Source organism: Actinia tenebrosa, unplaced genomic scaffold (assembly GCF_029948245.1).
Source record: "Actinia tenebrosa isolate PJP-AT-01 unplaced genomic scaffold, QUT_ActTen_1.0 PGA_scaffold11__36_contigs__length_13525064, whole genome shotgun sequence".
Taxonomy (NCBI): Eukaryota; Metazoa; Cnidaria; class Anthozoa; order Actiniaria; family Actiniidae; genus Actinia; species Actinia tenebrosa.
The window spans coordinates 9,916,933-9,942,110 of record NW_028292571.1 but is presented as its reverse complement, the minus strand read 5'-3'; the positions used below and the strand labels follow the sequence as shown (position 1 = coordinate 9,942,110).

Genomic DNA, 25,178 nt, shown 5'->3' with positions numbered 1-25,178 from the left:
GGTACATAATTGAAAATAACGAAAATAGGAAAGGTTTTGGAGCGTAAACAAAGATCCAATGTCTTAAAAAGAAAATATCCTAATTTATGTACAATGGTTTGAAATAAGAGGGGTTTGTGCTTGAGATCCTAAGGTCATGTAGACTTTTTACGATCACAATAGAAAGTTAGTAAAATGAATGAATTACTACTTGGAGCTCAGAGATTACTTATTTCGTTGTCGCACGCTTCTTGTTGCATAAGGTCAATTATAAAGTCATTCATTTTTGGGTTCAAAACATAAAACATAGGAGTTGAGACTGAAAGATATTTTGTTAAATGAAAAATTTAATATATCCGCTAACTCATTTATTTGAGGTACACAGTCAACATGAAACATTTGTGTTGCAAGCCTCCAATTCATACTCTCTGTCAGTAGAACAATTTATTCGATATTCCATGAATTGTATCAATATTTTTTTCAAAACATCACTCGTACCCATAAATTCCGAATAGATGTTTTCTCAAGGCTGTGTGCGCATCCAACTTGACGGGCCATAATATATCAAAAATGATAAATGAAAATTCAGTAAAATTGAGAAACCAGTTTTATATTTAAAGAGGAGAATAATCAATATTATTAATTCTTATCGAAAAACAATCAATAGAATTGTAAGATAATTCTGTTATCGTGGCCCGTCAAGTTCCCTATTAAATTTGGATGCGCACGCAATCTTGAGAAAAGGTCTATTGTACTCGAGATCGTGCGATTTTAGTCGAGTTTACATACTAGATAAATTAGATAAATGAGGTTATTTAAAAACCTTGTAAAACTTCTAATAATTTAGGAGTTTAATATTACAGCTTTCTACTGATTACTCTAAGTACAATTTGCTGAATTATCAAAGTCTTTTAATATTATAATATTAACCTACTAATCCTGTAAATGAAATAAGCCTTACTATTTGCAAGGATAGTCATTCAATCAGCTGTCTGAGAATATGGACGATTTTTTGCACGTCCATTCTTTCGCGTGTACAAAATAATAAATAATAATATTTAGTAAATAAATGATAATAATAGTAATACGATATAATATTTTATGTTTAAAAGTTGCAGCCGCTATATTTTACTCATTTAGCGTTTTTTTTTTTTTTTTTTTTTTTTTTTTTTGCATTGAAAAAAATAATGTCTTTTATTTGCGAAAGAGAAATGAAAAAGCCTGTAATTCGAGCTCTTAATCCGGAATTGCTTTTGAGCTCGAGACACAATACCACAATATCAAGACAAGTTTTACTTTCGCCTGCGTTAATTAATGTCCACTTTTCTGCATCAAATCGGTCTGTGCTGTTTTGCTTTTCTTTGACAAATACGCGAGGAAGGAAGCTACTGAATCTTAATTACTGTTAAAATTTAATAAAATTAAAACGTTTGGTAAAAGGCACAACTTTTTTTGATATTCATGACGACGTTGTTTTGACTGTTTCACATGACAGCCTCAAAAAATTGAAAAAAAAAAAGATTATATTAATATAAATGAGATCACGTTAGCTCACGTTAGTTAGTTAATATTGATGATAGCATCTTCAGCAGTTGCGTATAGTGAATTTAAGAAATATTTTTCAAAATGAACAAAAATTTACATTCATAGAATGTATTTTTTATTAAACTTTAGAATTAGAAAATATCAGTCCAAATATTTAGATAGAGCAAACAGCCATGCTTGTTGATCATTCACATCAATAGGTTTTAGCGGCAATTCACAAGCTGAAATAAAGAGATCTTCTTAAAAATAGAAGAAAAAAACTATTTAATTTAAATTGATGCTTTAAATATGCCCGAATTGTCTTCCGAATTGCCCTAAAGCCATTTTACAGCGTCACATTTCATGTGCATAAGAGGAAATTTTATTCAATAACGAGCAATAATGGCAAAAGCGCCAAAAACTAGACTTTCGTATGAGTTTTGATCTCAATTTTCATTTTGGGTTAACACTCAAAACCTTTTTAAACAGCTAGAAACTGATGTACTATGATAAAATGCCTGTTTGGAGCGGTATTTTCAATTGTACAAAGATGTTTTGTCGCATTTGTGTTAGAATGATGCTTTGTCAGGCTTTTTGATAGAAAATATTGATGGGAAATAAGCAAATGAAGTCCTAAACCTCATTTTCGAATAAAATATTTTTTTGGGGTTAACACTTTGATTCCACTTTCATCGGTCATCTCCACTTCCAAACGAGTTAAACTTTCTGAATAACGAGATTTTAGCCTTGTACAACAGCCTTTCTTCAAGAAAATAGTTTTTGGCGATCACCGCTTGAATACGAAAAGAATTCTCTCTTAATTCGTAAAATGGTTTCTTCAAGCCCCGCTTTGTTTCGGTGTTATATTGTGTTTTTAATGGTTTAGATATCAATCTGGACGTGATGGATTTATGAATATATAAATCTTATTAGATGAGAAAAAATGTCCACCCTTATTCCACCCTAAAATGTCTAATAAGTTATTTATTATCCAACTCATATCAAACATCGAGTGTCGTGTTTCCCTGTGTTTGTTGTTTGCGAGGCAGACCCACAAGTTAGCATCGTCCCCGTATCCTTCCTCGATTTTCCAAGTTTTTCTTTTTTTACTTGTCTTTTTTTTTCTTTTCTTTTCTTCTTCAAAAATGTTCATGTCGAATTCGTTATAAAACGACGGCCTTTTTGTTTGCCGCTTTTCCGCACAATCCAAATATGGAATTGATCATAAATATGGAGTGAGCTTTCTCTACTCCAACTTCGACACTAACATATAGAGTAAAGCTTGATATGGGGCTTACTTTTTCCCAAAAAGAATGCTTTCAAAACGAAATTAGTTTTCCCAACCGGATTTTTACTGTACAAAAAAACTAAGAGTACAAATATCTACATATATTGTACTCGCTCCAGGCTTTATCTGCGTTATTCTTGCTCTAATTTGAATAGTTGGATAAAATGTGGCCGTATTTTACACTATATGCCTGAATATGAGAAGCCATGTGGGAAAAGGTGCAAAATGCGTTTGAATAGGATTGGGAAATGAGTGCTTTATGTAGATAACAGATAAAGATCGGTCAATGTTTGCCTTGAATTTGGACAGTACAAGTGTATTATTTAAAATCGAACGTTATCTCGTTTAAAATTAAGAAAAACTGAATTAGTGACAAGCTTCTGTTTAGTTAACTTCTTTCTTCTCTGGGCTGGAGGGGGGAGGGAGGGCGGGAGGGGGGGGGGGAGGGGGCGGGCGAGCGGGGGGGAGGAGGGGGGGGCGGGCGGGAGAGAGGGAGAGGGCGGGAGGGAGGGCGGGGGGAGGGCGGGAGGAGGGAGGGAGAGAGGGAGGGAGGGGGGGAGGGAGGAGGGAGCGGGGAGGGGGGAGGAGGGAGGGGGGGGGGGAGGGAGGAGGGAGGAGGGGGAGGGAGGGAGGGGAGGGAGGAGCGGGAGGGGAGGGAGGGCGGGAGGGGAGGGGGGGGGAGTGGGGGGGAGAGGGAGTGGAGGGAGGGAGGGGGGAGGGAGAGGGCGGGAGGGCGGGAGGTGGAGGAGGAGGGGTGAGGGAGGTCGGGGGTGGAGAGTAAGTCGTGGGAGATGGGATTAGAGGGCGGGAAGGCGGGGAGGAGAGGCGTTGAGACAGTCACGGTATTCCATTTCTTCCATTTCTTTCTTCTTTTCTCTTCTCTGTTTCTCTTTCTTTCTTTTGTTCTTTCTTTCTCTTTCTTTCTTTCTTTCTTTCTTTCTTTCTTTCTTTCTTTCTTTCTTTCTTTCTTTCTCCCTTCCTTTATTCCTTTCTTTCTTTACCCTGTAATAGGACGTTTTTGAATGATGGGGTCACATGCCTTGAGGTAATCAAACCATTTTTCATTCGTGGAGGAAACTTCAGCTGCCGCCTACATAAAATCTAAAGTACTAAAACTGTCGTCGTCATAAACTTTAGTATCGCATTTTAAGTACAAGGGCAGTTCTGAAACAAGATTTCGAACCTTATCTGAGAAGAAAATATATATTATATTTTCTTTAACGACATTAAGAACAATTCGTAGTTACTAGGATCTAAACATTCAATTTAAACATGCTGGAAACCCGCCCGCAAGTTCAACAACTTTAAAGTAATCCGTATCCGTATTAAACTTTCATATGCTATCCAAACTATTAAAATAGACAGCACAATGACTCTGAATCTAAAACTCCTTAATATGTGTTCAATTTGAGGGTTCCCCAACTGACAAATTCTCACGTAAATTCTTCATCGTTGATGCTGTCCTTGACTGATCTAAAACACCGTAAAAACTCATTTTTCATGCGATTTTGGAAGTAGTATCTTAAACATCTTGCGAAGCGTGAATGATGACACTCTTGGTTGGTATTAATGAGTTAAAATTGGGCTCGCTATTTTGAGAAATCTTATTGCGGTTTGAACGTAATAACCATCAACATGAAACACAAAAGGAATTGTCGTAATAACCGAAAACTCCTATCTTTTATTTACTAACTTAGTTTTTAATACCGATAAAGTTGGCGGATAATATAGGTATAATTTTGTTAGCTCCTCTGATGCAAAAACAAAATCAAATGGAATAAACTCCTTCTTTTTGTCATTCATTATTTCATATCTGAGACATTTGCTTTAAGTTTATGTTGAAATTATTCACATTTATAGCAAACAAGAATAGCCCACTTTTGGTTAGAAGTTTTGATATATATTTTCGCGTTATTTTTTCCGCTATTACAATGCAATTTTCCCCATTTCTTTCATCGGCTTTGTGGGGACAAAAACAAGTCCCCACATTCTACATTTGCCAACAATTTTACTACGATGTCCGTAATTAAGTTAAGAGTAGAACATTCGAGAATGTTTTAAAACACTAAATAATTCATTTAGTTAGCTTTTCCGTATTTGTCCGATGTGATTGTTCTAACAAGGTTTTCACCGCAACTTTACATATATATTGATGATTTGGTGCGAGAACGTATTTGTTCTTTTGAGCCAAAACAACTGAAATTTCGCAACGCCATTAACACTTAAGATATCTCTATATAACTAGAACTGAAGACCTCGGAAATTGCTAATTAGAAAATTACACATCTTTCTCCTCGGCATGTAGTCCGGTCTCACACATAATATCAAGCTATGACATACAGAGATCCTTTTTCTGTATAACACTTTTTTTCTTTCACAAAAAAGTATTATTCTTTCTCATAAATACAATATATCTTGTTTGTTAATATAAAATACAACAGTTAACAGCAGTGAACTAATTAAAAACCAAGTTTTTCTATAATGAAAAAAAAAAAAAAATTCAACAACAACAACAGTAGTAACAGTAGTAACAGTAATTGATCGAATTGAGTAAAAACCAAAATCCTTTTTATTTGAATTATTCCTTTTATTTGAAATATTCTTTATATTTGGTTAAATACTTTTTTGTTTGATCCTACGAAATTGTACGTAAACCAGTTCACAGCAGTGAATTGAGTAAAATCCAAGGATTTATCACCTAAATTTTTTCTTTATATGCGCGATATTAATAATAAATAAGTGTTGGCAGTCATGATTGAGTTTCAAAAATACACCTTGCTGTGTTCCATTTATCTACATTAAATTACACTTTCAGTAAAAATTTATCCATCAATGCAAATTTTCTTAAAAGCTTAATAACAATCACACCTAGTGTTTCAAAATATTTCAAAGATGATTCTAGAGAGCTTACATTCTTGATTCACACTAGCTGTATTCAATCTTCGCCGTGGCAAGGCGAAAAGGAAGCAATAATCCGCGGGTAGTATATATGACCACGAGTCCCAAGTCAATTCTGATTGGCTGTTCGATTTTAAACATAAACCGTTTAGAATGTGTCTGCTGTTTGTTCCTCATTTTAAAATATGTTTGCCATAATTTTACGTGGAGTAAATTGGAGTAAACTTGTCGCATAAATTTTATAATTACAAATTTTATATTTTTGTATATTACTTGCTGAAATATATTTGGGGGAAAAATCGAAAGTCAAATAGCAAGTGGTAACATTTCTCTATTTATTCCGTCTTCACTGCTACAACGGCAAGAAAGCATCAGCACCATTAGTATTTGCAAATATTTAGAAAAAAATACTTAAAATATATGAGAATAACTTGCTTGGAAACTAAATAATAGCTAATTAGACTTTACAATACAATATAATACAAATCGTAACTTTCTATTCCATATAGTATATATTTCTCGTCCTATATGGTCTATGTGCATACAAAATATTCGAATTCATTAAAGAACAAGAATGTAATAGGATTAGTAAGGATTAAAAGTGATTTTAACGAAGAGAGTTTTCTGAAACCTTACTGGATCCTGAGGTATCTTTTATCTTTTTATTTCATTTTTAAATTGTCTTTAAAGTCAAATCATTTGTATTTGATAAAAGCATCGTTTTAAAACTGATACCCCGGACCTCACAAATAATAAACTAAAAATGTTGATTTATAAAGAAATAATATACAAAACCTTACACGGTAATTTTCTACCAATAGATTCTCACAAAACACCTTATCAAGTACTGATAAAGACTCTTGTTCCTTTTCGCCTTCCAACACAACAATAATATTTTGGAAAACAACTCGGGACAAAACAGGTGCCGCTGGAGTAAAAAAGCCAATGTTTTAGATACATGAATAGAGACGAATTCTAATCACACCATCACTAAGTACTTACATACAAACTTGAATATGGTTTTCCAGATAGCAAAAGACCTGGTTCCAGTTGAATTGCACGCGAAGAGCTATCATCTTGCTTTGGTAGTTTGGCATCATCAACATTTAACCCATAAGGAAACAATTTTAAGGAACTGACGCTCGATGTCTTCCATAAAAGAACCACAAAGACATAAATATAGAGATTGTCTAGCATCATTTTATCCTGACTTTATCAGCATCGTGTTGGGGAATACCTAGATTGGGTTCAGGAAAGAATATAACTTAGGTATAATGACTCAGTGCTGTGTTGCATAAAACCATGCTATTAACATCCAACGCACTCTTCAATCCCTCCGCTGTGCAGCATCTTATTCGTATATGCTTCACGCATACATACATATATATGATGTATAAATAGATTGAATTTTAATTAGAAGTTTCGCTAGACGCATTCAGTTTTACAGTGGCGACGTCAGAATTAGTTAAGCAGATTTGAGGGGCTATTAAAGAATCACGTATCTGATGCGGGAACTCAACCGTTCGCCAGAATATTTATCTATACTTTGCCTCTTTCTCTCTTCATATTCTCTTTATAAATCGCAAACTTTCTAGTATAAATCTATAAAGGTAATGTTTTGAACAACTGTAACGTCGTTTGATCTATTTGTTTTAAGCTTGACGTGACACTGAAGCGATTAATCGGCCTGTCACAGTTCTTCCCCACGCACTTCAAATTGCCTTTTTAAAAACGCATTTACTTAGAACAAATTTTCCCCTATCGCTAAGAGACTTGAAAGGTGATTTATTCTACGTGCACTGATTACGGAGAATTTTTGATCTAGAACCTTACGGTATATTAAAGATCATTGCATGGTTAAGTAAACTTTATTTTGACTCGGTGGATGTAAAAAAAATATGACTTAATTCGATTAACAGACTTTTATTTCCAACGGTTATATCTTAAAGTTAGTTTAAAATGAAAGAAACACGATATTTAAAAATATGAATAAACCTTTTTAAGATGTTCAGCAAGGTCCTCTTACTTACAGGAAACAAACTAGACCTTCCTAGGATTCATTAGGGAACAACTTTGATTAAACAATATGAGGAGTTTGATGAAATAATTCACGCGAGAAATTGTGACTAGCACATTAAAATTCATGGTTGACAAATTGAAAGCAAGTAAATGTGCAACTCCAAAAGATCGACCAAACTGGTGTAATTCTACTCTTTTTTTGTTTTTCCGACGAAAGAATTATTCAAAAAAAAAAAAAAAAAAAAAAAAAAGAGAAGCGAATGAAAAGTCGGCTCCTGATAAAAAGAAAATTAAAAAAACAGTTTCATTTCACAGTCAGTGCCGCGATAATTATACTGATAAACTTTTCATCGCGAATTTGCAGCAATACCTTACTCATTCGGCATTATTATATGAAATCGCTTACCATTTTTTATACGTAAATATATATCTTGTCCTCCTTGTTGAAAATGGCTGGTATTTAGTCTTGCAAGATTTCTTTGCTCGTCATCAACAAGTGAGTATCTTGGAGAAATTGATAATGATATACGCCCTTGATCGATCGTAGTCTTGTTGTGTTTAAGAGCAAAGCATATTAATTAATATATTACCATTAAATTAACAATTACAACGTTCCACGGCTTTAACATTAATGCATGGTTGCATGATTTAAAACCAAGTGATAATCACTATATAACAGAATCTTTTAAATGTATTTAAGCAATATATATATAATTATATATATTCCTACTTGCAAGAACATTGCCTACCATATTAGAACATTAGTAATTTGTGAGAAAGGAATACATTAAAAGACAAAAGAAAAAGTTCAGCTTCAGTGATCTTCTTTTGTTTTTTAATATAATTCCTATCCCACTAAATCACTAATGTTCTATTTTCGTGTGTCAACGTTCTTGCAAGTAGGTGTATATATATATATATATACTTGATTGCAGAAAGGTTGTAGTATACATTTATACGAATATCCAATGAGAAGCAAGATATCAAATGAGATGCAGAACCTAAAACATGCTTAAATACGATTGCTTAGACACACCATTTTGTGGAAAATACTTTTTTTAACTTGAGTTTATGCAATATCCATTTCTCTGATACAATAGAAGATAAATAAGACCAAATAAGTTACTTTTTAAGCTTTGCATCTCATTTGATATCTTGCATCTCATTAGATATATGTATGCATTATATGTACAAAAAGAATCAGAATTTCTGCATGTCGCTATATACCTTTTTTTTAAATATATTTTCCCGATTTGAAGCAGTCATAAAAGTATTTTACACCTGCCTGAATACCTGCAATAGCTGTTCTTTGGCGTAAAACATGAGAACAAAAATTTGCAATTCTATAAATTCAATTGAATCATATATAGAGCAAGAGCCATATATTCATTAGCAATTGTCTAATAAGACATTCTGTAAAACCACTTTTTAATTAAACCCGTTAGAGTTACCCACAATTGAAATGAAACATATTTTGCTAGGTGGTTCTCCTGTCTTGGGTTTCAAATTAGGGCTAATATTCCAGGATATTCAGTGAAATGAACTCATTTTTTATCGTAGCGTTCGCTATTAGTGTCCGTGTATTACTTTATGACCATTCTATTATCCTCGGTGTTAAATCTTTTAACGGTTTTAAATTGCTGTATGAAAAGCGATAGCAATATCTGTTTTCGGAATGTTATACACCTATTGCAAAAAACATTGTTATCGACAAAGGCGATAGGCGGTAGGTTATTCCGAGACGGGAATGCTTTCGTCGACTACGAACAACATTGAATCAGCCTTAACCCCAAGGTCCATGTTCTTGACGAGAATAAGAAACAGAAACACAAGTCATTCCAGCTATTCTTGGATATGAGATAGACCTATCTCCTATTGCTTTTTGCCTATTTCCTATCGCCTTTGGCGATAACAACGTTTCCGAAATGCGTATCCACATTGAACTTATAATAAGAAGAATCCTTATTGATGAAAAATACGTTACTTACTGTGCAAAGGAGGATCCAATAGTATCCCAGAATGCATTGCGAGTGAGATATAATTTTTTTTCAATTAAAGAGCTAAAATTGATATTTTCGAAATTGAAAAATCAATAGCGCAGCGCAACCGTGACGTCATAAAAACGAAGACAAGGCGAAATTCGGACAAACAAACTTACAAGTTTACTTTCAGCAGATAATTTTCACAGCCGATCGCAGTTGATCTTAGTTTACATGGGTTATTATTATAACTTTAAGTAAAAATGATAATATCGGTTCGTATAATCTCGTAGCAGTTAAACAGAATGCAATGTTTGTCCGAATCTTTAAGCTATTTTTAGAATCAATGCGCTGCGCTATTGTACTTAAATAAAGCGTATTTCATACCTTTTAGTAATATCTATTTCTAAATTCTTCAAGAGATTTAAAGATACTCGTCGAAATACTGAAATACTTTTTGTATAACTTCAAGTTCAGTACAGATTCTACAACTGGTTAATTCTTTTGCCAAATTAGTCAAAAATGCATTCATTAAATGCTAAAGCAACACCTTAGTATTAGTAATATTAGTGGTAGGGTAGAAGCATAGTTACAAAAAGATTCAAATAAACCAGTGAAAGCCAAAATAAAAACAATATTAAACCTGCAAAGGCACTTGGGGTACTAGTGAATCCTCTGCTTTTTGCCTATTGTCAATCGCCTTTGAATAGAATAGAATAGAATAGAATAGAATAGAATAGAATAGAATAGAATAGAATAGAATAGAATAGAATAGAATAGAAAAATAGAATAGAATAGAATAGAATAGAATAGAATGGAATGGAATGGAATAGAATAGAATACCTTTATTTATCCACGATAATGTTTAAAGCTAGAATAGAATAGAATAGAATAGAATAGAATAGAATAGAATAGAATAGATAAGAATAGAATAGAATAGAATAGAATAGAATAGAATAGAATGGAATGGAATGGAATAGAATGGAATAGAATGGAATGGAATGGAATAGAATGGAATGGAATGGAATGGAATGGAATGGAATGGAATGGAATGGAATGGAATGGAATAGAATAGAATAGAATACCTTTATTTGTCGCTACAAAAATCTTGTCTTATCTAAACAAGATCAGAAAACACTAGAAAAGTATATAGCTCAAATGTTCGTCAATATTCACTTCACAGGTAAAACTTTTCAATGATAAGCAATATTCCAGTCAAGATATCACAAGTTTGTCATCCTTCACTTTACAGATAAAACCGTCTTTAATAATAGGCAATATTCCTGAAAGCTTGAGGCATCAGTTCATCTATCGAATCCAGGGGGTATGGTGTTCAATCAAGTCATGTTTGATACGAAAATCATTTATCAAAACAGGTATGTGACGCGAACACCTGTTACCTCTAGGCTCATTTGTCCATTTATTTTTTTAATCTCAATATCTTGGAAGATTGAAATTGGGAAGTAGAAATTAGAAAAATGAAATTGAAAAAGAAAAAAAAAGAGTTGGATTGAAGCTCCCGATTAACAATACAATAGTCTTATTTTCTTGATCTCAATATCTTAGAAAATTGGAATTGGGAAGTTGAAATTTGAAAAATAAACTTGAAAACTTGAAAAAAAAAAAAAACAAAACAAAACAAAACAAAACAAACAAAAAAAAAAGAAAAAAAAAAAAAAAAAACAACAACAAAACAGTCGGATTGAAGCTCCCAAGCAACAATATAACACAAAATAGTCTTATTTTCAAATGGAAACGCAATAACCTTAAACAGTTTCTAATTCTGCTTAATTTTACGAAATTTCGATCGTACATTATATTCTATATAAAACGGTTGCTTATGTCTCTGTACTCATAAACACGCTGGGAACTATAGAGCACTAGAGACAAAGCTTGTTTCTCTTGCTTTTCGAGTGCTCTACAGCTTCCAGCTGAGTGTTTATATCACAGTACAGAGACATAAGCAGCTGTCTTATATTACTTTTATAAAATATTTTTGAACAATTATCTCTGTGTCTCTGTCCACTGATATAAACACGGTAGCCAACAAATCGGCGCGCGCGTTATATCTTAAATACTTTATGATATATTATACATATCTGTTCTAAATAAAAAAACATATTGAATATGAAACTAAGGACGAAGGACTAGCGTCCGAAACGTCAGTAAGTTTTTTCATCTTTTCACGGTGTAAAATTTACCCTTTTATCATTACTGTTTCATTAGAAACACCGACGCAGCTCACACTAGTTTTTAACTAGTTATCTCTTCTTGTGAAACTAAATGTTAAGTGCAGCCGTGGAAATATTTTGCATGTGATCTATATCTTTCCTAAGGGACAGATCGTTATTAGTGCTTGAACGGGTAGCGAGCGAGGGAGGAAAGTCGTTTGCAACATCATTAAGATAACTACTCCCCACCAAAAAACACTATCGTTTTTTAGTCAGTGATCTATCGGCTTGCGGTTGCTACTTAATGGCCTTGTGTTTAGTACCTGTCAATATATAGCTCATTTACCCCCGAGTTGTGTAAGACACGTGTGACCCCCCTTCCTCTCCAATTCTCTTACCCCCCTAATAACGGTGACAAATAATGTTGACTCGGAAGCTTAAGGTGCGTGAGGAACTTTGGGTAGTTAAAAAGGGTCAGAGCTCCCGGATGTTCGACTCCGAATGTGTAAAGAATGTCGTCAAAACTGTGGCTTTGGAAAAATTCTCTTGCTTTGGTCTGTTAGTCAGTAGTGAAGGAACAATTTTAAGAAATAGAAAAAGGGTTTTCCGCGGTATGTGCGCCGAAACATGTTCATGGAATAAAGAAACTTGTTCTACAGTTGACTCTCCCGTAAGCGACCACCCCGGGGCCAGGAGAAAGTGGTCGCTTACGGGAGAGGGAAAACAATGAAAAATTCCAAAATTTTAACCCCAAATGTGGTCGCGGTCGCTTACGAGAGTGGTCGCTTACGAGAGAGTTTTTTTTACAGAGTTTATATGGGGAACAAAACGAGAAATTCAAAAGGTGGTCGCTTACGGGAGATGGTCGCTTACGAGAGTAGTCGTTCAAAGAGAGTCAACTGTATTTCTTAAAATGCTCTTGCTTTATAAGAAAATGAGTAGAAGGACAGGGTCTAACTTGAAATTATTCATTGAAATAACTTCCATTAGATTCCCTGATCGATCTGTACTATAGAAATCCGTTATCGTAGAATGATAAGTTATACTATAGAAATCCCTTTGATTGAATTACCGCTCCAATCCGGCTCTCAAATTTAATCAATATAGGGTTATCATTACAAAGCCCATATCATTTGCGTCCTTGCCGAAGGTGTCGTACTTTCCATGGAAACCTTTTGGAAAGCTCTGGATAAAATTGTATTATCTTGTTTTTCCCCTGCCTAATATAGGGTTATCATTACAAAGCGCATATCATTTGCGTCCTTGCCGAAGGTGTCGTACCTTCCATGGAAACCTTTTTTGGAAAGCTCTGGATAAAATTGTTTTATCTTGTTTTCCCCCTGATTAATATAGGGTACGTTAACATGACAAAACCTGTATAATTCACACTTTTGCGGCCTTGCCGAAGGTGTTGTACTTTTCATGGAAACTTTGTGGAGAGTTTTGGACAATAACGCAATTACGCCTTTTCTACTGCGGATATAAGTATTGAGCCGGTAATATGAAATATTTTTTGCTAAAAATAAAGGCTGGAAACATTCTGTCATAAGGAAAGCGTATAAAAATCAAACAAAAGAATAAAGAAAATAATATTTGAACAGAGGGGCTTTGCACCATCACAGTGGTACCATGACAGGTGACAAGAACAATTGAATCCGGTCTAGTCTCCCAGGTTAATAATGTGCCTCCTGTCATGGCTGCCATCACGTGATGCCGCAAATTCTCTATAAAAAATCCAATACGTTTTCTTTTTTTCTTTCTTCTTCTTCTTTTTTCTTTTCTTTTCTTTTCTTTTTTTTTTTTTCTTTTTTTCTGCCGTTAACCATTCTAAGAAGGAGGAAAAAACTGGATCGAGTTGGCATTGCAGTGCATTGTGGGATGGTTAGGAACGCACGTATATTGGAAATATGTCGCCTAAAACAATCCCACAATGCACTGCAATGTCAACTCGACCCAGTTTTTTCTCTCACCGCGGAACGGCTAAAAATAACTAGCGGTTAATTGTTAGGACTGCGTTATAGTCTGCTGTAGGAGACCGTTACACAAACAGTTACAAACTTTTTTATACGATGTTTAAGTTCTCTTCTTATTTACTCAGAAGCCTCATTTGAATGAAAAGAAGACTTAAAATACAAAACAGAATGACATTATAATGACAGCATAATGACATTATGCTTTAAAACAATTAGTCCAAAGCCACTGTCTCCTGTCTTCTCTTTTGCAAACTAGTGCGTCGCGATGCAAGGCCTGGACGTTAGTTAAACTTTGGTCTAAATAAACTTACAGAATGTTTCAGCATGAATATTTTTATACACTGTTTAAGTTTCATATCACTCATAAACCTCATTCGCTCACTCATTGATGATAAGCGTAGAGCGCAATGAGAGCAGGAAGTCTAGACTTTTGCTTTTTTGACTCAAAATCATGATCTTTGTGGTTTGCGGTTTTTGTTTTTTGTTTTTTGCTAACCGTTCCTGCATCGAAACGTTGACGACATTCTGCTCTAAAGACAACAAGTTTCAATGATGTTTCAATGATCCTTAGAATAAACACCAACTGTGCTAATTATACTTCACCAAGAGAATATGAACTAGTTCACTTGATTTCACCTATAACAGAGGCAGTCCTTGCTTGCTTCCTTCCTTTCTTGATCCTTCCGTCCCTTCTTTATTCCTTCAATCCCTCCTTTAGTTCCGGCCTTACCTTCCTTTGTTCCTTCCTTATCTACTTCCATTTATCTTCCTTTCCTTCTTTCCTTCCTTCCTTCCTTCATTCGTTACTTTCTTCCTTCCTTTCTTCATTCATTCCTTCCTTTGTTCCTCTTTTCGTTTCTATTTTCGTTCCTTCCTTATCTACTTCCATTTATCTTTCTTTCCTTCTTTCCTTCCTTCCTTCCTACTTTTCCTGCTATGTATTACTTTCTTCATGTATTTTTCAAGTTTCTACACTTTTTCAGTATCATTGATTCAGAAACTTAACTTAACATTTGCGACTACAATCAAACCTCATGAAAATTGTTAATGATTATTCAATCACGTCGTTTCAACAGAAGGAAGAGAAAGCAATTATTATGAGAGGATTAAGGCGGCGGATACTAGGGTACGTAAAAGATGGTTAAGAGTATTCATGATGCCCTTGTACGTAAGCATTTAGTTAAATGCGGTAGTCTTTTTTGCGCTGTTATTTGTTAAGTTTAACCAAGCTTTAAACACAGAATGATAGAAAATATTTACCTCTAAAACTGGTTGCCAAAATGGATGAATATCTGTCTGAAATTTCTTACTAAACCGCTCCGCAGTATCTGTCCAAATATCTTGAAAAGTTGTACCAAAGCATCGAGTAAAATCAAATAATCATAAGCTTTGAGGGACATGTAAAAACTTTGACAATATAGCTTATAGATATCTTATCGGTATACACGTAGTTCTATGTGTTCGGCAATGTGTGGGTCTAATCTCTGGTATGCATATGATCATAAGGGATTTCTCAAGTACCCCATACAATACGTCGGTTAGAAATTTCGAGGAAACACGACATGAAGTCGTGCTATGATGACAGTAAGATAGGATTAATATATGTACCAGGCTTACCACAACGTTTCCTCAAGATTGCGTGCGCATCCAAATTTAAGGAACTTGACGCTCACGACACCAGAACAGGAGCTTTATAATGAGAATTATCATACATTTCTATTAGATTTTTCAATAAGAGACATCATATAATTGACTATTCTTCTCCTTAAATATAAAACTGGCTTCTCAATTTTACTGAATTTGCGGTTTTCATTTTTGTGGCCCGTCAAGTTGGATGCGCACGCAACCTTGAGAAAACGTTCTATTGGGCTATATTTAGAAATACATGACGTAATGCTCCACTTAGCACGTACGGTTGAGTAAAAATACATGATGGTCGAGATGCGGTGCTTCAAATTCTTCGTTTGCACGCGACGTCACAGACCAAGAAAATAACAGTTTAAACTTAATCATGAGTCGTCTTGTTTCGAATCTCAACATAGAAAACCCTGAGTACTTTCATGATTTTTTTATTGATTTGTTTATGACGTACAGAAAACTTTATTCTTCGATATGTTTTAGAGAACTATGGTGTAGAAAAAGTGTAGAAAATTTCAGATCATTTCGCCGTTTTGTTTCCGAGTTGTGCAAATATAATTTTCTAATCACGGCAATCCTCACCTAAGATGCCGTACATTTGCGGACAAAAAAAATAAAATAAAATATAATTTGAAGTTCAAAAACTACACTTTCCATGTCGAAATCACGTCGATTAAAGTTGAAATCTAAATGAACAAAGTCGAAATAGCATCAATTATTGTTTACAGTTTCAAGTTGGTTTAAAGTAACGTTCGGCATATGATGCTATTTCGACTTCGTTCAGTGGCGGATCCAGGGGGGGTTCGAAGGGTTCCACGGAACCCCCCTTGAAGGTTTCTTTTAGGTAATAGAAATATGTCTTATATAAATTTTGCTTAAAAGTATCCACAAGGATAATGTTGAACACGAAATGATAAATATTTGCTGTTATAATGTTTAATTTACCTTTAAGTTCCGTTACTAGATAGTAAAATTAGGTGATTAGAGCCAATTTTTTTGTCAAACATCGACTAAACAAAAGAGAATTATACACAGTTTAAGAAACGGAACCCCCCTTTGAAAAATCCTGGATCCGCCACTGTCGTTCATTGAGATTTTGTTTTTAAATCCTGGAACACGTGACCATTTTCTTAAGTATTATTATTTTTATTTACAATCAAAGTTAAAAAATTCCAATAATACAGTGGATGAAAATTGATCTACTTTCCCATAGCTCATAATGTCTTGTTTAAGGTAGAAACCAGTGAAAAAACTTTCCTAAAGCCAAACGTTATTACTAGTCTGCGTTGTTCGTCGGTCTGCGGTCTCTCCATCAACGCAGGCTAGAATCTTACAACAATTACAGGTATTCTCTACTTTCTCATGATCCATAATACTTTGCGCCTTAGGGGTAACCAATCCAATCAAAACACTGTCCCAAAATGAAACGTTCAACGTTGTTATTAAATATACACTATACCTATACCTGCTTTTATCTGTACAATGCTGATTATCAGTTTATTCCGAGGTAATTTCGCGCGTTCAGAATAGAAAATGTTTGGTGTTACAGAAAATGTATTGGTTTACGAAGAAATGTTTATATTTTACTTCGAACTTCTTGAAAAGACTTCTTGCATGTGACGTCAAAGCAGCGTAATTTGGAGGACAAAACAAAAGAATAAGCCTGAAGCGAGTGACGTTTTACCCCCGACTCTATACCATAATAGTTTTTAAAATTCTTTCATATTAAAATTTTTGATTCCTTAGAGAACACAGGAACAATAGTCATAATTAAAGAACAAAAGCAATGTGAAAAGGATTATGGTCTAGAGACGGGGGTAAAACGTCATCTCGCTTCAGGCTTATTCCAAAATACTAAACTGAGCTGCGCATGCGTTCCGACGTGCTGCAAGGGGTCTATAATTAATATCTCTCTGTTCTTGGAGTAGTTTTCCTTTGATTGTGAAAAGCTCGGTGCCGTATGCGTGTCTTGACGCGACCGTGACGTTTTCTGGAATTTTTATTGGCTGATTTTTTCTCGCGTAATGTGATTGGTCTGGCAGAACCGTGACATTGGCGTGACATGTCTGCGCCCTGTTCCTGCCTTGTTTCGTGTATTTGATTGGATGGAGAGTAAATTTTCGCGCACTGCGATTGGTCTGGCGACTTCTCTAACTATTTCCTTTTATGTTCGTATATCAAACGAGGTATTTCAAGATCGTCCATCAGCATTTGGCATAAGTCCTTTTTTCCCCTCTGGTTACCGCCTAACACCGCATAGTATTATGGGTATGGAAAGCATAGATTTGTCTAGAATGGCGTGACAGGACATGAAAGGACACACACATTAAGAATTATCATAATTCCATCGTTGATAGATCCCCAACCTTAAATATTAATATTCCGTATCATTTAAAAAAAATACTTTGATGTGAGATTCGCCACATCTCAACCCTAACTTCCCCAAATATATTTTTCCTTTATAGAAAGAGAAAACTTATGAGAATCACTAAAATAGACGTCTTTACTTTGGGTGTAATGTTTTCCCATTCCAGACCACGTGTCATTCCCTAGAGTATCATTTCTTTGCTTAATGAAGACCCATGAATATGGATAGGACTGAAACAAAGAATCTTATTCTCAAGAGAATGACACGTGGTCTAAAATCGGAAAACGTTACGCCGAAGGTAAAGAGGTCTGTATATTGATTGAAAATTGTAAAAAAAGTCATGCCACATTAATGTAGTGCATAAATCTATAAATCCCTGATTTATGTGATTAATAAGCTATAGCCTGTATTGCTTGGCAGTCAGTGGCTGTAGAAATGGTACACTGCTAAGCAACGCCCAGCTGATCTAAGAAAAAAAATATCAAAAAGCAAATCAGAAACCGAGAAAATTTGCAAAACTGAGGTGTCGCTTTTCCTCTTGAAGTCACTGATTTTCACTGCTCACCAAATGAGAAAAGTTCTTTATAATACTTGATGACAGTGACACGCTAATTCCTGAGTTTTATATGGACATATTTTTAATTTTTCACTGATCAATTTTCGCGCAGACACCTCAGTTTTGTAGTGACGCCATTACTACGTTACTATTTTAGATCAGCTGGACAGGTTAATGATTCTTTTCATTTTTTGAAATATGTTAAAGAATCGTTATGTATATAATTCATTCATTCATTCATTCTGTTTGTTTCTCTGACTGTCTGTCTGTCTGTCTTTCTGTATGTCTGTCTGTCTGACTGAATGTCTTTATGTCTGTCCGTCTTTCTGTCTGTCTGTCTGTCTGTCTGTCCGTCTTTCTGTCTGTCTGTCTTTCTGTCTGTCTGTCTGTCTGACTGAATGTCTGTCTGTCTGTCTGTCTTTCTGTCTGTCTGTCTGTCTGTCTGTCTGACTGAATGTCTGTCTGTCTGTCTGCTCATCAGCTTCGTTGTCGTTATGTCATTCCTGTGTTACCTTATAAAAAGATATAACTAGCTAAAAACTAGTGTGAGCTGCGTCGGTGTTTCTAATGAAACAGTAATGATGAAAAGGTAAATTATACACCGTGAAAAGATGAAAAAACTTACTGACGTTTCGGACGCTAGTCCTTCGTCGGAGTAAAAGAGGAAAAAGGCTCTTTTACTCCGACGAAGGACTAGCGTCCGAAACGTCAGTAAGTTTTTTCATCTTTTCACGGTGTATAATTTACCTTTTCATCATTACTGTTACCTTATACGTAGCAAAGTCGCAAGTAAAGACAAGACAATGCGCACGTCACATACGAAATACCGCTTACCAAACTGATCGCAGACACAGGTCTCCCAGAACTGTTACATAGGTTACTATGACAGCAATCTGCCTCGCAATAATATCCACGAGCTTTACAACCCTCCTTGATTTCGTCACATGCATCCCTGGCTCCACATCTTTTTATATAATCTATTATTCTAGTGTTATTAGCGCCGCCTTTAATAATGTATTGCTTTACACACGTATCGTATCCGGGCGCCACATCGGAACAATCAGTGCGCCTCAAATCCTTGTGACAGTCTTCCCAGGATGCTTTAGAATGACAAAGATAACATTCTGTGCTGGACACTGAAACAAAATCATCTTAGATTTGAGTGATTGTTCAACTTAAAAATAAACCATCATCATCTCCATTATCATCATCACCACCATCATCAATATCATCACAATCATTATCATCTTCATATCATTATCATCATCATCATCATCTCCATCATCATCATCTCCATCATCATCTCCACTTCCATCATCATTTCCATTATCATCATCATCACCATCATTATCATCATCACCGTCTCCATCATCAACATCACCATCATCAACATCATCAACATCATAACAATCATTATCATCTTCAAGTTCATATCATCATAATCATCGTCACCTCCATCATCTCCATCACCATCATCATAATCGTTATCATCATTATTATCATCACCATCTCCATCATCATCATCATCATCACCATCTCCATCATCATCTCCATTATCATCATCATCATCACCATCCATTTGCATTGTATGCATAACGATTCATATCAAACTTATTCCATACATTTATGAACATTTGCTCTTTTTAGCGCCTAGGCCTACGCGGACACATTTTAATGTACTGCGCATGTGAATCAATCCCATATATGGATTTTCAAAATGGCGGACACGACTCGTGTAAAACGTGAGTCAAAATTTCCAGTGAGGTATATGCAGGAATTTTCCTCGGATTTTGCTTCAAAGCAAAGAAAATCGTCAAAGAAAGACAATAATCTTTATGACGTGGTAGTAACTGAGGTAGATAAGTCAAAGAAGCGAATAAAAATCCACTATGTTGGGTATAGTACAAAGTATGACGAGTGAAAATCTTTTGGAGATGGAGCAAGCTTTCCCTTTGTTCGTCATGAAAAGCTGAATATACCTTCCGCAGATTCAATTGGAGATAGACAAGAAATATTCCATGGACAATTATATCGGGAAATCAAGAGAAAATTGTTTTCTGGTCGAAGGGATGATCCAGCTGTACGCATAGAGCTTAGGGTTGAGCCAGATGTGTTTGAAGGAGCACTTGCCACAGTAGTAAGAGGTATTAAAGAAAGACAAAAGACTATTTACGGGCTACCATCCAACAGACTCATTGACAATTTCCTTGATAAAAAGTGGGATGAGCGCATTTTTAATGGTAATGGAGACTTTGCCTTTGTAATTAAAGGAACAGTTCGCTACTGGCTTTCAAAATCTAATCCTATAGTAGAATATAAGTTAATTGGAGATCAATATGTGAAGTCTGAGATTGAAGAAAGAAATTTTATTGTATTTACATTTGTTCGTGGTTATGGAAATCGTTACAATTACAGTACATTTAGTTCATAATACTAGAAATAACTTGAGAAAAAATATTTGATGAAACATAATTACATAATTATAGATAAGAATTAACAACAATGGAATAAGTAAAAATACATTTCTTTGCCAATAATTAATAATTTTGGTATTAGATTATGCTTAATATATACATATTTTTTTAGAGGCAATATAATAGTCTGAAGAAGCAATATTTTTTACTGTTGTTTTGATTGCAATATAGCTCTACATTGATGTTTTGATTTATATTAATGAAGATTCAGAACATCATTTTTGATACAAGGTATGTTTAAATATCTAGCACATTAACTGTTGTGTTAGAATGTTGATCATCACAGTGAATACCCTATACCCAGTGAATAACCTATTAAAAACTTTATTGTGCAATTAGGCATTTTTTTGTCCATACATTATTTACTCTCTCAAGATGTGCACAACAAGTTTGAAAGCCACAGTTTGCACATTTCTCAGTGCAAGTCTTAATATTATGGCAGCTTTTTGAGCAGTTTTTACATTGATATGTGGCTTTAACTCTCTCACAGCCTTCTGCTTCAAGGAAGTGAATTCTGTTTTTCTTTAAAAAGAGTTGTTTCAAAGCAGAAATACCTCTATGATTGGTAGATCTAAAATAATTTTTCGATGCATTGTCATTAAATTTTTCCATCCCTTGTTGTGTAAAATATGCGAGATTCTTGTACAGTGATAGGAACTCAGGAACATGGGCATACAGCGCATGCATATAGGGTGTCACATCTTTTGCCTGATACAAAGAGAGAAATAAGGAGAAGAAATTTCTGATTTTGCATTTCAAATTGATAATGCTTTCCTCAGATGAAAATGTAAGTTTGAGGTCCCCTATGATTTCTATGAAATCAATCCAGAGTTTTTCAAGATCATTACATTTGTCATAAAATGGAAGAAGTGTAGAAAAGTTAATATGCTGAAATAAAATAAGTTTTTCAGGGCCAGTTAGATCTCTATATTCTAATTTTTTAGTATCTTTGTTGATTTTCCATGAAAATGATATTCCAATGTTGTTTAGAAAGGTTTCATAGCCTGTCATGTGCTTGTACTTATCCCTTTGAAATCCATTTGGAAATTTTTTTAGCTTGTCAACTGCATCCTGCCTTCTGAGTTCTCTAATCAGTAGCTCAATTAAATTATCTGATATTCTTAGAATAAATGTAAGTTATCAATAATTACATGATCAATAGGAATAAAAGGGAAGAGAGGAACAGCTTTACAATTAAATTTTTTAGACTTGGCATGATTAGATATTTCATCAAGGGATCTTGCTCCTTGCTTTGAATCACTAATTGACCATGTTTTAGTAATATCATGCCTTTCCATTCTTGGGCACTTGCACCATATGCATATGCATGATCTTGGTTTGCCTTTCCCAACCCACAAACTAAAGCTAAAAATTTCCAATCCCCACCCAGAAAATATTCTATGTTATATGTTATATTATTGACAGTAATTTCTTTTAATTTAGACATTTCATTCGTAAGATCAGAAAGGGATATTCTTAAGTTATCATAATCTTCTTGTATTTTTATGACTGCTAGTATATAATTACCTTTCTCTCCCATAGCAATATCTTTTTCGTTTAAAATTGTATAAGTAATGTTTTCATTTTTAAAGTCCTTCCAACATTAGTCCCATCACCACTGATTTTGACCTGTATGGTATTTCCTTCCAGCAGTTCTCCCTGTTTCTGTAGCCTTTGTATTTGCTCTTCTAAACTCTTAGCAAATTCAATCTGAATACCTTCAGCATCACCAGGGGTTGGCCTCACTTCCCATTGACCATTTAATGCTTGCATCCTCTTTACCATTTTATATTGACATGAAATTTCCTTGGATTTTTGAGCAAGTTCATTCCATGCTTCATTGGAAAGATTGAATTTGTCTTTGATATATAACCAGGTATTCAGTTCATTGATGTCATCACTAGTCAATTCTTTTGTTGGGGCGTTAGTAAAATCTATATCTTGTTCGTTAGCTAGCTCAAAAGTCTCAAACATTCCGGTATCAGGATTAAAAACTTCAACTTTCGTAGCCATAAAATTATAAAGGCCAAGAAAGGATAGTGTTGTCTTGCATTGTTCTTTCAAACTAGATCTTATTCTTGTCCTTTGCTGTGGGGAGTATTCATTAAAAGTTTTATTTTTTTCTGGACCTCTCACTTTGTTTTGTTTTCTGGCAACTTTTAGCGCTATTGCTCTGAATTGTTTCTTATAATAGTTCCTTTGTTTTTCTGTTCTTTTTAAGGCGTCCGTGAGTTTTTCTTCGTGTAGTTTTTTAACCTTTTCTTGGACTAATGATTCTTCAAGTTTTCTTTTTGTTTTCCTTAATTCTCTATTTTCCTCTTTAAGTTTTCCAACATCTAACTCGTTGTAATATATTTTGAACCGATAGGTCTTTCCATTTTTCCACGAGTCTAAAATTTTCTTTGCCAACCTGCCACCGCCTTTTAACCGTGCTGCTTTAACTTTTGCTTGTAAATTGTAAATTTGAGTTTTGATCGCACTGATAATTCTGTTGTTGACGGTGATCCCTTTAAGACCCGATTCGTCCAGAACCTTTTCAACAATAGTCTTCAATGCCGACTCATAGCTTTCTCCACCATCGCGTTGTATTTTTTTCGACAATGTATAAATCAGAAAGCTGAAATTGTAAAATTAGGAAACATAATTAAAACTATAGTATTCCCGCGCATTTCCAGAAATCAATTCCAACGCTACTTACTTATTGATTTCGTGGAAAAAATGAGGAAATTCTGCTCCTTTCGAACCTCCTTCGGAAGATTGCTCTCCAAGTGCTTCGACAGTAGGGGCAGCGAAGAGAATCAGTACGAGAGAGGCAAGAAGTATAACATTCGAATTCATTTTGACCGCGTAAAATCCTTACGAATGTGGGTCTGTTTTACATCAAAATGCGGGTTTTTCCATATACTAATCAATTCAGCTGCTACCTTTTTGATTTGTTGATTTTGGAGCTATTTATAGGGGTTTTTGTGCACGTACGTGTGCTGAAATATGAGGAAAGCCATACAAACATTGACCTCACCGATGATCAAAAATTCCAAATTGACCGGGGTAAAAAATAATCTACGAGATCCAGAAAACTAAAAACATTGAAAGGAGATGTTATTCTATCGTTTTCCGTTGCTACCTTTTTCATATTGTTAGAAGAGATGAATATATCCAACAAAATGTACAAAAAAATGTTCAAAATTGCGTGTTTGACCGTGATTTAGGAGGGGGCGTGAGCGTCAGTTTCCTTTTGTTGACCTTTTGTTAAGCGTAAGTTTCATATGTGAGCATTGCTTTATAAGTCAATAAATGTGAATTCCCCTAAGCCGAAAAAAGCCGAAAAAAGCCAAAATTTTGACCTTTAGCCGTAGAGAGACAGATCCTCTCAAAAATATAGGCTCTAATGCACCCTCCCCTCCCTCCTAACATTAGTTTATACCCCTCCCCTGTGTAAAATTCTGACAGCGACTTCAAAACAAACATTGACTTGGACGCTCCAAAAGACATCGATCGACAGCTGTATGACGTTGATCAAACAATTTTTTTAAAAAAGTTAACCTTCACACGGTTGGATAAAGGTATCCGTCGGTATGAAGATTTAGGAAATATCATATAGCATAATCAAAATCCACAGCCGCTCGGATGTGTCCAAACAGGATGTTAGAAGAACGCAATTAAAAATAATATATTACCTTGGTTAAACTCTGTCGATAATAGACAAATCCATGTATAGAACAATACAAGACCAATTAGACTTGTCATCTTCCCTATTCTTGATATAATGGTCTTTGAAAGGGTTATTATAAGTAATTGCTTTGACGTATGATTTAAGTGAATTTGTTCTCCGCGTTGGTCTTGTGCCAGAGTCGCGGCTCAAACTTGAAATACTTCAGGATTCAAATTAACTAACAAAGAGAAACAGTCAAGTATTCATATTAGCATAATCAGAAAAAAAAGTTTAACAAAACTCTTAATTGAAATGATCTTTGTCTATAAATTATATCATACTTACTTAGTGTTCACTTGGAAATAAGTTACATGTAGCCCAGTTGTTCGTCTCGTGGTTTACTGATTTAGTTGGTAACTCCACTCCTGTTCTGTCACGTCATGCATAGCGTGACATACCACATCCAGCCACGCGTAGTGTAGGACCATTAGATAATTGAGGGGGGGAGGGGTGTGTAAATCCCCAAAAAATACCAACCAAGCACTTCACCTACGAAAAAAATATCGCTCGACCTGTACTTTCAGAAAAGAAATATCGAGCAAACACACACACACGCACAAAATATCGAGCTGTTACAAAAACAAATATCGCAACAAATT

General features: G+C 34.9%; 3 protein-coding genes across 4 annotated transcripts in view; all 3 read right to left on the bottom strand.

Annotated features, from left to right (window-relative positions):
- The window catches only part of LOC116290988 (uncharacterized), a 26,341-nt gene extending 10,891 nt beyond the window's left edge, over positions 1-15,450 (bottom strand). The window contains exons 1-3 of one of the 2 annotated variants that reach the window (XM_031698106.2): positions 15,092-15,450; positions 8,115-8,256; positions 6,692-6,926 (exon numbers count right to left, since the gene is read on the bottom strand). In XM_031698106.2, coding sequence (XP_031553966.2) covers positions 6,692-6,889 — 198 coding nt within the window. In that variant the 5' untranslated portion in view covers positions 6,890-6,926; positions 8,115-8,256; positions 15,092-15,450. The remainder of the gene's footprint in view (positions 1-6,691; positions 6,927-8,114; positions 8,257-15,091) is intronic. The other variant, XM_031698108.2, reaches the window with a different exon arrangement.
- A 1,144-nt stretch (positions 15,451-16,594) lies between these two features.
- Positions 16,595-24,956, bottom strand: LOC148912506 (uncharacterized). Its single transcript, XM_089027782.1, has 4 exons — positions 24,865-24,956; positions 24,545-24,757; positions 19,228-19,529; positions 16,595-18,303 (listed from the first exon to the last, which is right to left on the bottom strand). Exons 2-4 carry the CDS (start codon positions 24,612-24,614, stop codon positions 18,235-18,237), a joined length of 441 nt encoding a protein of 146 aa, XP_088883908.1. The 5' UTR covers positions 24,615-24,757; positions 24,865-24,956; the 3' UTR covers positions 16,595-18,234.
- On the bottom strand, positions 19,572-24,519 carry LOC148912507 (uncharacterized). The gene is made up of 2 exons (XM_089027781.1): positions 23,566-24,519; positions 19,572-23,484 (listed from the first exon to the last, which is right to left on the bottom strand). The coding sequence occupies exons 1-2, from the start codon at positions 23,703-23,705 to the stop codon at positions 22,425-22,427; spliced, it is 1,200 nt and encodes a 399-aa protein (XP_088883907.1). The 5' UTR covers positions 23,706-24,519; the 3' UTR covers positions 19,572-22,424.
- Positions 24,957-25,178: the final 222 nt, after the last annotated feature.

Bases quoted from the DNA above. Each gene is read 5' to 3' on its own strand.
- LOC148912507 (XM_089027781.1), bottom strand. From the start codon at position 23,705: ATGAATTCGAATGTTATACTTCTTGCCTCTCTCGTACTGATTCTCTTC. The intron at 23,485-23,565 runs GTAAGTAGCGTT...TTACAATTTCAG, and splicing joins TTTTTCCACGAAATCAATAA to CTTTCTGATTTATACATTGT.
- LOC148912506 (XM_089027782.1), bottom strand. From the start codon at position 24,614: ATGACAAGTCTAATTGGTCTTGTATTGTTCTATACATGGATTTGTCTA. The intron at 19,530-24,544 runs GTAATATATTAT...ATTTTGTTTCAG, and splicing joins ATCGACAGAGTTTAACCAAG to TGTCCAGCACAGAATGTTAT. The intron at 18,304-19,227 runs GTAAGCGGTATT...TTTTTTTCTTAG, and splicing joins CTGTGTCTGCGATCAGTTTG to ATCAGCTGGGCGTTGCTTAG.